We start from the raw sequence: 15,037 nt of genomic DNA on the forward strand, positions 1-15,037 counted from the left end.
AAACTAAAGTTTGATTTAAATTTTGATCGTCCTGTTTAGTGAATACGACATTAAAATTATTAAACCAAATATGAGCTTTCGTAGAAGCTGCAGTATATAGGGAAACTCTTGAATTCCAAAGATGCGTATTGACGGCTTAATTAATTAATATTGGTGATTTGGGAAAGTCTTAATCAAAATTATAGTGTCCATTCTTTTTGGAGGACTTTCGAAACATTTAGCCAAAATTTTAGTTTTGGTGAATTGGAAACAAGTTCAAAGGGGCATGCATCTTGAGACCATTCAATGCACCAATTTCTAACTTTGATAGAAAAGCTTTTGTATGCAAAGGATGGTGACTTCACTCTTGGCACACTCAAACAATTCCTGAAGAAAATTCAACCATATGGATTGGTGAAATATAAGATAAAATAAATTAATTAAAGGTCATTTTCATTTTGGTATTCACTAATCAATCACTAAGGAAGTTCAAATCAATTTGCAGCAATATGCGATCTTTATGAAAACCTTTCACATGAAAACGTAAGGTGAATCCTCTTTCAACCAAGCAAAACGTAGGAGGCCTACAAATATGCACATCAAAACAACTACTTAATTTAACGTACATATGTTCGGTTTTGCGGTGACAATAATTTAGTTTGAATGAATTGATTATGTGAAATTGATTCCGCCTGAAAGGAAGTTGAAGATAAATCGTTTATGTTTGAATCAGTTATAAGATAAAAAACTAAATCACCTAACTTCAAATATAATCAATTGGTAAGGAGAAATAAATTTTACTCTAAAAAAAATCGAACATGTTAAAATCAATTTGATATAAGGGTAAATAGTCATTTTCGTCTCTGTGTAACGAGTAGACACAGTAGTTTTTAGATGTGACGAAATTAGAAAATAGTTCCCCGAGCTAATTTGTTGTTCAAAATAATCCTTGACAAAGTCAAAATAGACAAGTCATACTAAGTGATTATTTTGACGAAGGACTCTTTGATGAGTAAAAAAAACTCTTTTGATTAACAAAGTACACAATCAAATATTACCTTATAATTTCGCTAGATTAATAACTATTGTGACTACTTGATACGAATTCAATGACTTAAGTGATTATTTACCCTTCTAAAATCAACTTTGATATCTCTAAAAGTGAAACGAAAGATTGACTTAGGTATAAAAGAGTAAAATCTCATTTATAAAAATTGAATGAATTCTTATTTGAGTTAGGGGACAAAAGCCTATTTAAGATTTATTTTTTTTTATTTATGCAGACATAAAGCAACACAAAGATACGTACAAAAAAAACTTAAGCAATGCAAAATGACAAAAGTGACGTAAAATGATGAAGTCACCCACGACCTTTGAGAATGCACTTCTGACCTGGCCGCCATCCTGATCCACCTATTTGACCCACGTGTGTTACCAATTATCAACTCTAATTCGTGGTCCCCACTCCTCTCTTTGTTTTTTTTTATTTTATTTTTTTTTTTTTTTTTTATAGAGAAAAAAAGGGAAGCACTTCTCTTTTTTCTCATAGTACATTATCGCAATGTTATTTACTTAATTAATTTTGTTGAAAAAATATATGTAATCGATGACATGAAAAATACAACTTATCGTATTAATGTTATGATATGAAAATTGCTCTTCTCACAATAGAAATTGCTCACTTTCAACTGAACTTTCAAAAATACCTTCATGTGACTTAAAGTCATGTAAGTGTTAAATCCAACTTGACTTAAATCATGTTCGTTATATTGGTACTTCCCACATAAGTTAACTTATATAAAATTTGGACAGCATTCTTTTTGTTTTATTTAATGTTTCTCTTGTAATTTTTTCTGCCTATGTTTGGTTTATCCCCCAACTTTAGTTTTTTACTACTACTGTTTTCTGTTCTGATAATAATGTTGTGCGCATTGTTTGTCAGCTTAGACCAACGGTGTCAAGTATCAACATAAGACAATCCTTAAATTCAATGAAATAATAAGTGAGTTAAGTTCTCGATAAACTTGGTCAAACTTTTTATTTGTTCTTTTGAGAAAAAACTTGGTCAATCTTAAACTCCACTTCTTCTAAACGATTTAACTCAAGAACAGTTAAAGGAAAGTCTTTCTTTGGGATGATTTCTATAAATTGAACAATTCACTTTAGCAAATTAAAATAAATAATAAAATTTAAATTTTAATAATCAAAACAAGATTCGAGAATTATTCTTGTAAACCTTTAAAAAAATTAAGAGTTGTCTTAACGATTAGATTATATATAGTTACCATTACATAGCACATTTTCAATATTAAAATATATCCTTAATTTTTTTATTGTTATTTACTTCGTTAAGAAAAATAAAAAAAATTCACGTAAAAAAAATCAAATTATTATTTTTTTCATAGATTTTCTTGTTGACGATGAAGTATTTGAAGTGTGTTAGACATTAAATATAAATATTTTTCTTATTTGAATCTTAATTTCCCAATAGTCAAATATTTCTGTTATGTGGATGTAAAGAGTTTGTCTCATGCCACAACTACTCCTTTGAACTTTGTACACCGGGCGTTGTATATGCAAGCTTATGATTTGTTACCGCAATAGTGAGGTTTATATATATGTTTGATTCTGGCACACATCAAAGCATATTCTCATATAGGTGACACGAATTAATAGTAAAAAAATAGTCTCTTTCAAAGGACTATCATACCAAACTTTTGCAAACTATATGTAAAACCCCGATACTTTAAAATGGATAACATATTGTATCCCTTGCGTATCCTGCACCGATACCTGTTCAATACTCCCCGATATATATCAAGAGAGTATCCGAAAATTAAATTATATTTAAAAAAAAATAATTATCCGATACTTCCCGATACGTATGAGGAGAGTATCCGATAATTATCATGCGCAGTTGCCCCAATATATTTCCCAATTAATGTTAACTAAAATAACTTAACTCTTGAGTACTGATGTGTTCTTTTTTGGAATATAGTGTTTTTTTTTTTTTATCGATAAAGTATAGCACTAATGGATATAGTAGAGCACTGATGGTGCTCTTTTTGGGATATATTGTCAGCGGCGGATCTTCTCGGGAGCGGAAGGGAGCTGCGGCACCCCCCATTTTTTTTATTTTTTTATTTTTATATATACTCCAACTGCAGTGCTCACCCTGTGATTGTGAGCATCTTCTCTCTCACGGCACCCCACAGCTTTACTTCCTAAACCGTCCACACCAATTCCTTCCGCCGCCGATCTCAAATTTCCGATCGCCGCAGATTCCAATTTCAATTCCTTTTCGTCCTTAAGCTCTCGTGGCTTCTCTCTTTCGTTATCGTATCAGTTACCGGTGTCGGGATTGCGATTTAGTTTGCAGCAGTCACAATTGCGACTTGATTAAGAGAATCAAATTGAACCTTTTGCATATTCAAAGAATCAAATTGAGTGTTTGGAGAAAAGGAGGTGAAGAAGACGATGCTTCTATCTACCTGCAAAAAGCACAAATGTAGTGTTGTGTTGTGGTTGTGGGTTCTCTGTAGTGGCTTGCTGGCTGCTACGACGGTGGGAACTTGTTAGTACTCATCCCTTGTATACATATTTTTATTTTGTTTTGTGTTAATATTATTTTGATTTTTTATAAAATTATATATGCCTCTAATAAATTTCAATTATAATATTTTAGGTAGTATTTACGGCTCCCCCTAACATTTTGAGCAAGATCCGCCACTGTATATTGTGTATGTATTGAATAATAATCACTCTCTTAATCGTCAATATTATTTATATTTATGTTGATATGCTACAAACCTATGACTCGTTTCTTTTGTTTGTTAATATATTTGCATATTAAAAATTGGTTATAATTATATTGTACATTTAATTATATAAATTTTTTTATTAACGTATCCCAGCCGTATCGTATCTTAATTTTTGAAATTTTTCCGCATAGACGTATCGGTTCAGTATCATATCCGCATCGTATCTCGTATCCGGCTTCACAACAACCTACTAAAGGGAATTGAATTTATGCAAAAAAGGTTAATCCTCTAAAAAAAAAACATGACGAAGTAAAGTTTAAATTACACGTTCAATGTCAAAAAGACCGTTAAAATAATTGACTTATATTATTTTTTTTAAGGAAAAAAGTATATATTATTTAGGAAGAGAAGAAAAATTTAGTCAAAAAAAAGGAAGAGAAGAATCGGATTGTGATATTAATTATCACTTAATTAAATATGTAAAGGACTAGTCTTCCGGGTACTAAAAATTCATTTAAAAGGCTATCTCTCCCGATAGAGCTCGAGCATATAGGCCAACTAGAAATCAAACAAAGATTATTCTAAAGTGTTAAACATTTAAGATCTGATACTTATTAGGTATTCTATTAGGAAGAAAAAATTTGGGGTCTTATAGAACAAGGGTTTCGCTGACCCTCATTTTTAAGTGAGATCCACCATATTTTAATATTAAAATATTGATATGTAATGATATAAAATTATTGATAGTTAATTAGTGAGTCTCGTTTAAAATTTTTGTGTGAGATGCTGCATTGGAGAGATCAAATGTTTTTTCCTTTAAAAAAAATTACTTTTAGGTACTACTACTAAAAAAATTATAAATAAATGATGTGTACACGTGAGAAATATTTTAGTACTAAAAATGGTATCTTCATTGTGGATGCTCTTATAACCACTTATTTAAGAGATTCGATTATACATCAAATGTGACCCATTATTATGATCAACATTTTAAAAAACGGTTCGTTACTGAGAAAAAGGCCGCGACTGATGTTACTGTTTTTACAAGGTGAACAAAAATCACGACGAAATGCCCACCGTGTGGGGTACAAAGTTCTGTATGAACTTACCATCGAAATTGACTATCGAACTTGAGATCTCGAGAGGAGTAAACTTCAAGGTACTTGGAATATAATACATTTTTGTTTTGTTGGCAAATAGGTAGCAAAGCCCCCCAAAAATATATCTATCTTTTTTAAAATAATACCAATGGATAGATACTTAGAATATACATGATGATTCATGAAAAAAGAATACTTAGAATATACATGAGGACTGATGTAACAAAAATAAAAATAAAAAGACTATGCAGCACTATAAGCTTTCACTATCTAGTCTACTATTGCATTCACCTTGAGATTTTTCACTTCTGTCTATCCCCTTAGCTTTTGTGGCGACTCTTACAGTTTTACTGGCACCTGAGAATTTGAATATATAAAAGGAGAGTAGGGTTTACAATTACAAGAATAACTAGAAAAAACAGAGCAACACCATTCTCCATAGAAAACAGAACATAACCTCTGTTTTTTACAAAATGGATTCAAGTTCAACCTCAATTCCAAACTCTTCCACTTCAGATTTTTCATCAGAATCCTCCTCCTATGAATTCAACTATCTTCCTTTCAACGAGAACGATCCTGAAGAGATGCTTCTCTACGGCATGATCAACGACGCTAACAACCTCAACAAAACTACAGTGAAGGAAGAAGAGGTAAGTTCAGAAGAGAACGAACCAAGGAAGGAGAAGTCGTACCGAGGTGTAAGGAGAAGACCATGGGGGAAATTTGCAGCAGAGATAAGAGATTCGACGAGGAATGGAATGAGGGTGTGGCTAGGAACCTTTGATAGTGCAGAAGCTGCTGCTTTGGCTTATGATCAAGCAGCTTTTTCCATGAGAGGTTCTTCTGCAATACTCAATTTTCCTGTTGAGATTGTTAGAGAATCGCTTAGTGATATGAATTGTGATGATGGTTCTGAAGATGGGTGTTCCCCTGTTGTTGCTCTTAAGAGAAAACATTCTTTGAGAAGAAAGATTGGTTTCAAGAAGAACAAAGAGAGAGATTTTAGGAGCAATAAAAGTAGTGTTGATAATGCTGTTGTGTTTGAAGATCTTGGTGCTGATTATTTGGAACAATTGTTGATTTCATCTGATGAGTTTCCATATCCTCCTCAGTGATTCATCAATTCAAAAAAAAAAAAAAAAAAAATGTAAACTCCAATCCACCAAATTAAATTTATCTTTTTGTTTCATCAATTTTTCTTGAATCGCGATCGCTCGCAGTCAAGGTTCACGCAGTACTCAATCTTGACAATTGATTTTGGTTCGGATGGTTAATATCACACAATTAGGTTCTTGCAGTGAAATGATCTTAGTCGTTGATCTAGATCAGATGACAATGGGGGTGACAATTACATCAGAAAATCCAATTCCATTTTTTCTTTCCTCCTTAGTATATTTTATTTAATGTTTTTACTTTTTTAGGGTTATGAAAGCCTTGGTTGTGTTTGAATGATCAAAATTTGAAGATCATTTGAGTTTGTATTATGTTTCTTTTTGGGAGTCTATAGGAGAATTTTCTTCCAAATACTTTTTCTTTTCTATGTAAAGTTTATAGATAAGGATTAAGGAATGCAATTGTGACCTTTGTGGGGTACAGTTTTTGTCGTTACTAATTGAGGTGACTGTTGTTTTAGCTTTCTTTGAGTGTATAAGTCAACATGCATAGAACAGTTTTGTACATTGTGAACCGCACGCGTGGACAAACATACAATACAAGGAGTTTCTTAACCATTTTGGCTACCCTGTAATTTTGTTTTGAGTGTGTCCAAATCTAAGATTTTTTGCAATTAGATCTTCATGTGACAGCGCATTAACAACTTCTTTTGTTCTTTATGTAGTTTTCAAGTTTAATAAACTAACTTCTTTAAGATTCTATATAATCTCGTTGAGCATGATTCATAATTACTAATACTCGAACAAGTGTTTGAGCGAAATTAGAATGGTTACTACAATTGCTCTACAATCAGAGATGTATGCAAAATTGATCGAACTTTGATGCCAAATGCGGCCCGTGTTTCTTTGCTTGTGTTTTCATACCTATATTCTTTTGAATTATAAGATTGATGTTCTAACACATACTTAAAGGTTGCCCCTATTAAACGATGAATTTCCATATGCACAAAACAAAAAATAATTACATGCGTAAGAAAAATGGGCTGCTTCTTACTAGGAACACATCAAACTTACACGATGTTAATGTTTGATTGGTGAAGCAAGATTTGGTCTCGTTAAGGTGACATTTTTCTGATTAATAACGTGGGGCATTTGATCTCGTTAAGGGGACATTTTTCTGATTAATAACGTGGGGGCATGCATGACATTGGATATGCTTCTTTTTGTAAATTAAAAAAATGATAAATATATTAGTTATCAAATTGTGTTCAAAACAAGTGTGTGGCGGGGCTAGTTTGCCGCCAGGTTTGGCTAAGCTATTTGTCTTGTGACCACACAGTTGCATCTACGAAACATAGACTTTAACAGCACATTGGTAGTAATAGGTTAAGTTTTTCAACAATGAAGCATGATACAAATGATTGGTGTACATCCATCCATATGACTGTAGATAAATAAAAGAAGGTTATGTAATAATAGATGCGAGATTTTTTTAAAAAGAATGATAGACGTTAAAATTTGATGACGTGATAGAGATAAAATAGGATGTTGATGTTGATTTTTTTTTTGTAGAAAATATTGAATTAGTGTGTGAAAAAATGGAACGATGTTAGGATTTATGCCTATGTTGATACGAGAGTCAAATCTAAATGACTAGTTCATTGGTGTGAGAGCTCCATGACTTCTAACATTGTCATATTCTTTAAGAGTCGATGTTCACAACGACATTTATTCTAACGATATTGATATGATGGTAGCCTTTTTCTTTTTGGCGGCTTCACTCACTTATTAATATTCGATGGAGCATCTTAATCCAACATATAGCCCTTTCCGAGTTTCAAGTATCAACGAAAGCATCGATTGTTAGGATTTAAACTCATGAGGAAAGCCCAATTCAAAAAGAAAATGGCTACTATAAGATCGGTGTCAATAGTGTGAAAGTCGTCGTGGACGTCAGCTCTTAAAAGCATTACAATGTTACGAGTCCCATATACATAAAAATGCTTGATGTGGTATTTACGTGTGTCTGTATATACATTGTATCTCACTCATATCAGCGCTTAGCATGCAGCTTTCATAGGGTTTAAAATACAATATTTTACATGGTCAAAAGGTAACTAAAATAATAGATAAAGATTTACATGATTAGCATATAGCAGTTTAGCATTTAGCAGCAGTATTTTATATATGGGGGAAATAAGATCGAGGAAAGAGGAAGGAAATGACCTAAGGAAGTTGGTATGATTTCTAGAAATTTACCGAACTGTTGGAGTAGAAAACCGCACATCACCATTGTCATCAACTGTTTGAGTCCAACTTTGAATTGAACTGGTTGGACACTTAGACCAACATCTTCAGTCATGACTTGTTTGGATTATTATATTCACGTGTGCTTTTTATTTAGGCTAAAATTTGGTTTTGGTCCCTGCAAATATGCCTAGTTTTGGTTTTAGTCCCTGTAAAAAAATTTTTGTTGTTTTTGGTCCCTGCAAATATGCATCATTTTGGTTTTGGTCCATGGCTCCACTTTTGTGATGATTTGCACACGTGGCACATGATGAGTGAACCCATTTATTAGAGAAATAGTCCCTGCAAAATCTTTTGATTTTGAAAAAGGTCCCTGCAAAATATTTTGTTTTTGAAAATAGTCCCTGCAGGGACTAAAAACAACAAAAAAAATTTACAGGGACTAAAACCAAAACGAGGCATATTTGCAGGGACCAAAACCATATTTTAGCCTTTTATTTATTTATATGTATTCATTTTTCAATTTCTACTATTAGGTTATCACATATTAATTACTCTTATGTATGCTTGAAAAATAAATTTCTTCTATTATAAAGTCTTATTCACAATAAACTAAACCTCAAGGAGAATTGGGCTGCATATATATAATGTTCCCTTAGCTTTTCCTTCATTGGATAATGAGATTTTTAACTAACACGGACATATATATGTTTGCAACCTACATGATGTTCTTGTGGGGCATTCCATTACATTTTACACAATTTAATTGTGAGCCATCACAGTTTACATGGTGTTCTTGTCGAAAATGAAATTTTAAAGAGAAACATATTTCAATATTTCAAGTCAATACCAACAGAAAAACTCAGGTGAGTTTTTAACCAACACAGACATATATTGGCAACATACATGATGTTCTTGTGGGGCATTCCATTACATTTTACACAATTTAATTGTGAGCCATCACAGTTTACATGGTGTTCTTGTCGAAAATGAAATTTTAAAGAGAAACATATTTCAATATTTCAAGTCAATACCAACAGAAAAACTCAGGTGAGTTTTTAACCAACACAGACATATATTGGCAACATACATGATGTTCTTGTGGGGCATTCCATTACATTTTACACAATTTAATTGCGAGCCATTACAGTTTACATGGTGTTCTTGTCGAAAATGAAATTTTAAAGAGAAACATATTTCAATATTTCAAGTCAATACCAACATGAAAACTCAGGTGAATTTTTAACAAACACAGAAATATATGTTGGCAACATACATGGTGTTTTTGTCGGGCATCCCATTACAGTTTACACAATTTAATTGTCACGTGTGTATCATATGACTAGGGGTCCAATGGAAGCAAATTTTCTACTATAACAGCAGGTGTTGTAATGCATGTGAGCCATTCGATCAAATTTTAGCGACTGAGATCAAAGTGTGTTAAAACTGACAGAACAATCTAAACCGTTGGATCAATGTTCAATGACTGAGATCAACCATCGTGAAACTGCGTAAAACAGTTACAACAGGAGATCCAGGTCTAGGGTTCAATATTGTCCCAAGAGAGAACATTTTTGTACCTTTGGAAACTAGGCCTTCTTGGATAAGGAAGTCCCCACTACAACTTATTGGACAAAGGACCATTCAAATTGTAGATATATTTTCCAAGAAAAATATTGTAGAATTATTTGTGAGATTCATTTAGAAATTTTTTAGAGGTGTTGAATTGAAGTGGTTGAATGTTTACTAAAAAAACCTATTTAAGTATTTAAAAGCAGGTATTACCATTGTAGATACTACTATGGGTATGGTCGTCTCCACGTAGTTTGCAGTATAAGATTTTATATTAGAGAATATTTGGTATCGATTCTTATGTTGATAATCCAATAATCAAGTTTGTATAGGTGGAGGAAAATGAGGGATGTGGCTTTTTCAAATGACAAGATAGTGAAGTCAACGATTGTGAAAACAAGATTACTGATTTACTGTGGGTTTTACCGAGTTAGATTGATGTGATTAAGATAAGGAAGGAAGAGTTTTAGTGGGTGGGATATATGATGTCATATTAGTATGTTATTTTGGTACAAGTTGTTGTCATTTGAAACAATAGGTTTATACTAGGCCTTTTGAGGAAAGACCTATAACTATTTTTAAAGGGATTTGAATTCAGTATATTGATGTTACAAGATTAAACTCATACTATTACTGCTGAATCTCTTGAAATAAGTTTTACAAAATTAAAATTGTTAATGATTATGATTAAATTATTAATTGTTTTGTTAAACAATTACAAGTCCAGCCTGATCTATCACAGTCAAACACACCCCTAACAATCCAATAGTTACGTGTGTACAAAATCAAAATAATCCAATAGTTACTTGATGCCATGCCCAATAAATGTCAAGGTCAAAACTTGATGATAGGTCAAGGTAGTTTTGAAAGACCAGTCCAAATTAAAAAGGTATTCAATCATTCATATCAGGGATGCTATGGATATTATAATAGTATATTGGTTCCCCTCATGGTTCAGTGAACTTGGCAACTAAGTTAAACGATCGGAAAATCATGTTAGTCTAATAAAAAAAGTTGCCAAACGACCAATCAAACTTTTTGAATATAGAGAAATAGGATTTAGGTGAAGTCTAAGGAGATATTAAACATTGTGCTCAACATTCTAACAAAAAAAAAAAAAAAAACAATGTGCTCAACATACATTATTTCAAGGCAAGTTGCCATATTCATATCTAGTGTAAGAAATAAAAAGAAAATATTAATCTTTTTTTTGAAAGAAAAAAGAAATATTAATAAAAAGTTAACTTTATGTTATGTAAAAATGATTTCTCAAGAGTCACTTGATTTCATTTACTCATTCCCGATCTAACGTATTAAGAGGTCTAATGTAAATCTAAAGAGGATGACGTTTTTAATGTGCATGATGAACTTCATAAAACTAAGTTTTTATTTGAATATTCTTATTTAAACATTTTAGATATAATATAATCATTTGATAAGTTAATATAATTGATTTTGTTTGATATATATTTTTTTAATTAATAACGAGTTCAATTAATCTCATGGTCTCCACCTCGTTCAAGGTTCTTACAATGAGTTTTTCTATGATGTGAAAATTTACACATATTAAGAAGTTTAAAATAGTAAATTTGTATATTTTATATTAAATATATAACTTTTTAATAAATAATTGTTATTTTTTAATAAAAATTATTACTCTCAATTCTCATGATGACGGGAGTTGATAAATGGCGTGACCAATCCCCCTGACTTTATGAACTACATATGTGTATCCTGAAAATGAGTTGGTTCGCGCTATGAATTATTTTCTCTAAGCTTATCCCGCTTGCACTGAAGTTAACCGCATAGAATGCTACCACTATAAATAGATTACTTGTAACTACTTTGTAACCAGGTCAATTCATTCTATAGATTCAGTTTTCTCTCATTTTCTCCTTGCCTTTGATCTCATAATACTTGTCACTTCATGAATTGGAAGGACATGGTGGAGTGGAGGATACTACATGGGATTGTTCTTGGGCGAGGAGGCACTTGGTGGTTTGCACAACTTGTTTGGTGGCCCTAGTGGGTGTTAGAGGGTGATGGGCAGGACCATTCATTGGCATGCGCAAGGAGCTCTATGGAGCCGAGCCTCCAATCAGGGCCGTTCCTAGAGTTTTACGGGTCTTAGGCATAGTATGAAAAAGGGTCCTTTATATTTTATCATATTTTTTTCTTCTGATAAATGATGAATGATACATGCATTAGTTATGACATTTGACTTCTCAGCTATGTTGGCGCCCAAAACACCGTGTGTCAAATACACATCATATATAATATTAATAAAAAGGAAGAAAAAAATTTGGAGGGGGGGGGGGGGGGGGGGTGTAACGCCCACTTTCGTTTAATTAATTATTTAATCGAGTTTAGACGATTATATTATATTTATATAATATATGTGTGAATTTTTTTGATTTATGATGATTTTGATGATTTTGATGTGTTTTGATGATTTTGTTGAGATATGAGACTTACTTTATTGTTAAATAAAATAAAATTTGAAAATAAAATAAAATATTTAGTTGAGGGCTGTTTTGAGATTTTAGAGAGTTTTGGGGGAGAAAGTGAGATAAGATAAGATATTAGGAAGAGATATAAAAGAGAAAACCTAGTTTTAGAAAAACACTTGTACGTACGATCAAAACTTTGGAAAAGGAGGAAAAAGCCATAGAAGGGAGAAGACCAAGAGGGAGAGCTGCGATTCTGCAAAACAAGGTAAGGGTGAGACTAATGATTCAGTAATGTTAATTAGTATAATTCTGATGATTAGTTAGCAAGAATTAGGATTGAATTGGAGGAATCAAAAACTAGGTCAAATCCCTAAAATTGATGATCAAACGGTGAAAATTGATTAGATTGATGTAGAAACTGTCCCTTGACCTTAGAATACGTTTAGAATGAATTATGGAATCGAAATTAGGCTTTTAACCGTGAGTTTAGGTGAATTTTTGAAGAAAACTGCATTCTGCCCGAGCCAACATTCATCGCTCGCCCTGGCGAACGATGATCCTCGCCTCGCGAGGGATGAAGTTCATCGCTCGCCACGCGAGCCAAAACCCCTCGCCTCGCAAGTTACAAGTCGTAGCTCGCCACAACGAGCAACCCTACTCGCCATAGCGAGCATGACCAGAGAGCTTGTCGAATTTGTGATTTTGGACTTTTTAGTTGAACCTTAGATGCTTTTGAGTACCCTTAGATGTTTACTAAAGATTAGAGGATGATTTAGAATAAGATTGAACCTGGAACAACCTTAGTTGGAAATCTGGCAAGTACTCGCCATGGCGAGCAGATGCTCTCGCCTCGCGAGCACTTCCAGAACTGAATGCTTTTGATAATGTCGTAACCTGAGTTGAATGAATTGATTAGGAATGAACATTAGGTAGTAATGAAACCTATTTAACGATTAAATGCATTACTTGAATTATTCTTGAATAAACTAGATGTTGATGAAATGGATTGTTATTATGAAATTATGAAGTTGTTGTGATCTGATTATGCTGCTGCTGTTATTTAACTAAGTTGCATGAGTTTATACATGATGAATAAGATGTTGTTGAGCTCCAAATTATTGGATGCATATTGAGAGATTGTTTTAGATTGATTGAGTCCATGTATTAGCATACTTGTTGGGGGCTCATGCCCTGGAGCTTTGTCATCACCACGAATTGTGCTTTGTCCTCACCACGATGCCTTAATAGTATATTAATACTATGATTGTTGGGGGCTCACTGCCCTGATTGGTACCACATGCATAAAGAGGTTTAGATTGCATTGTCGCATTTGTCGAGTCAAAAGATGTTTTGTTATTGATGATGATTGAAATGATGTGATTACTTAATAATTGTTTATTGAAGATGCAATGATGCTTAAGATTGTTTATGTTGTTAATTATGATTTTGAATTATATTGATTAATATTATTGTGTTATGAAATCTCACCTCTTCTGCTTGAAAATGTTGCTCTTCGTATGAGTAACTTGCAGGTGATCGTGCTTAGTGTGCAGTTTGCTGTCGTGAGTGGCCTTGCCTCATTGAGTCGTCTAGGTCGCTCTGATACGTAACGGGATGAGGTTTTGATATGCATGCTTCATTGCCTTACGTGATTATTTATGATGTTGATTAACTGTTTTGAGATATTTTGATGGGGCTTACGTGCCAAAACGATTTATGAATTTCGAATTAATTTCCGCTGCAGTGCTTAAGATATTTTTGTTGAAAGTTAAATTGTTATTTAACTGATTTTTGGATTATGTTTAAATGTGATATCCCGTTTATGATGTTTACTCTGATAATTGTTTAGAAATTTTCATATTGGGAAAACGGGGTGTTATAGGGGGGGGGGGGGGGGGAATTTAACCCAACAAAGTTAAGTAAAATTATAGTTATGGATACCAATTAATCTCTAGAGAAATCAACTCTAATAAAACTGTGACATATAGATATAGACCATCATTGAGAATATACAATAGTTTCACAAAATATTCAAAAAAACTTCTCTTTTTCTCGTGAAGTCAAAAGTGATTTTTTCGAGTTTTTTGAAATGCAAAATCATTTATAATGTTACTCTTCATTTCGCTATATTTTTTGCTTCTCAATAAATGTTTTTTAGGCAACATCTTAAAATAAATCAAACACTCAATAGAAACCAATAAAAATAAACAAACAAAAAATAACCATAGATATACTGAAGTAGAGAACAATAGCACCTTAAAAGTAGACGAAATTTTAACACCTAAAATTAAAAGTTCAAAAATAGAAAACAAATATATCAACACTTAATTAATAATAATTTACATTAAGAATTTAACGTCTGAAATTAAAAGTGCAAAAAAAAAAAAGTGTATCAACATTTAATTAATAAGAATTAAGAATTCACTTTAAGAAAAAAATATTGAATTCAGATAGAAAAAAAGGAAGATATCTTATGGATATATGGAATAGGGGTAAAAAAACGAATTTTAGGGGGCCTAAAAAGAAACCTCCTTTTTTTTGGGCCTTTCCAATTGCAAAAAAAGCTTTTTTTTGCTTTCTATTTTTTACAAGTTGCGCCAAAATAATGATTTTAATCTAGCCCTGCTAATAAGAATTGCTATATGCACCCTCGGTATTCCTTAATTTTCCTATATGCACCTCCCCCTATAATTTTTTTTTCGGCCCCTACGGGCAAGGGCCCTAGGCTGTCGCACTCCCGACCTATGCCTAGGGCCGGCTCTGCCTCCAATTTATGGAGGCCTCAATTTTTTATAGGGGTATGAGTATAATTGTTG

At 32.6% G+C, this 15,037-nt stretch overlaps 1 protein-coding gene across 1 annotated transcript; it reads left to right on the top strand.

Annotated features, from left to right (window-relative positions):
* Window positions 1–5,181: 5,181 nt before the first annotated feature.
* Window positions 5,182–6,526, top strand: LOC25484435 (ethylene-response factor C3). Its single transcript, XM_013613243.3, has one exon. It carries the CDS (start codon window positions 5,314–5,316, stop codon window positions 5,953–5,955), a length of 642 nt encoding a protein of 213 aa, XP_013468697.1. The 5' UTR covers window positions 5,182–5,313; the 3' UTR covers window positions 5,956–6,526.
* Window positions 6,527–15,037: the final 8,511 nt, after the last annotated feature.

The sequence above is a fragment of the Medicago truncatula genome, chromosome 1, assembly GCF_003473485.1.
Source record: "Medicago truncatula cultivar Jemalong A17 chromosome 1, MtrunA17r5.0-ANR, whole genome shotgun sequence".
Lineage (NCBI taxonomy): Eukaryota > Viridiplantae > Streptophyta > Magnoliopsida > Fabales > Fabaceae > Medicago > Medicago truncatula.

What these genes read in the sequence shown, in the direction of transcription:
- LOC25484435 (XM_013613243.3), top strand. Translation starts at nt 5,314, where the DNA reads ATGGATTCAAGTTCAACCTCAATTCCAAACTCTTCCACTTCAGATTTT.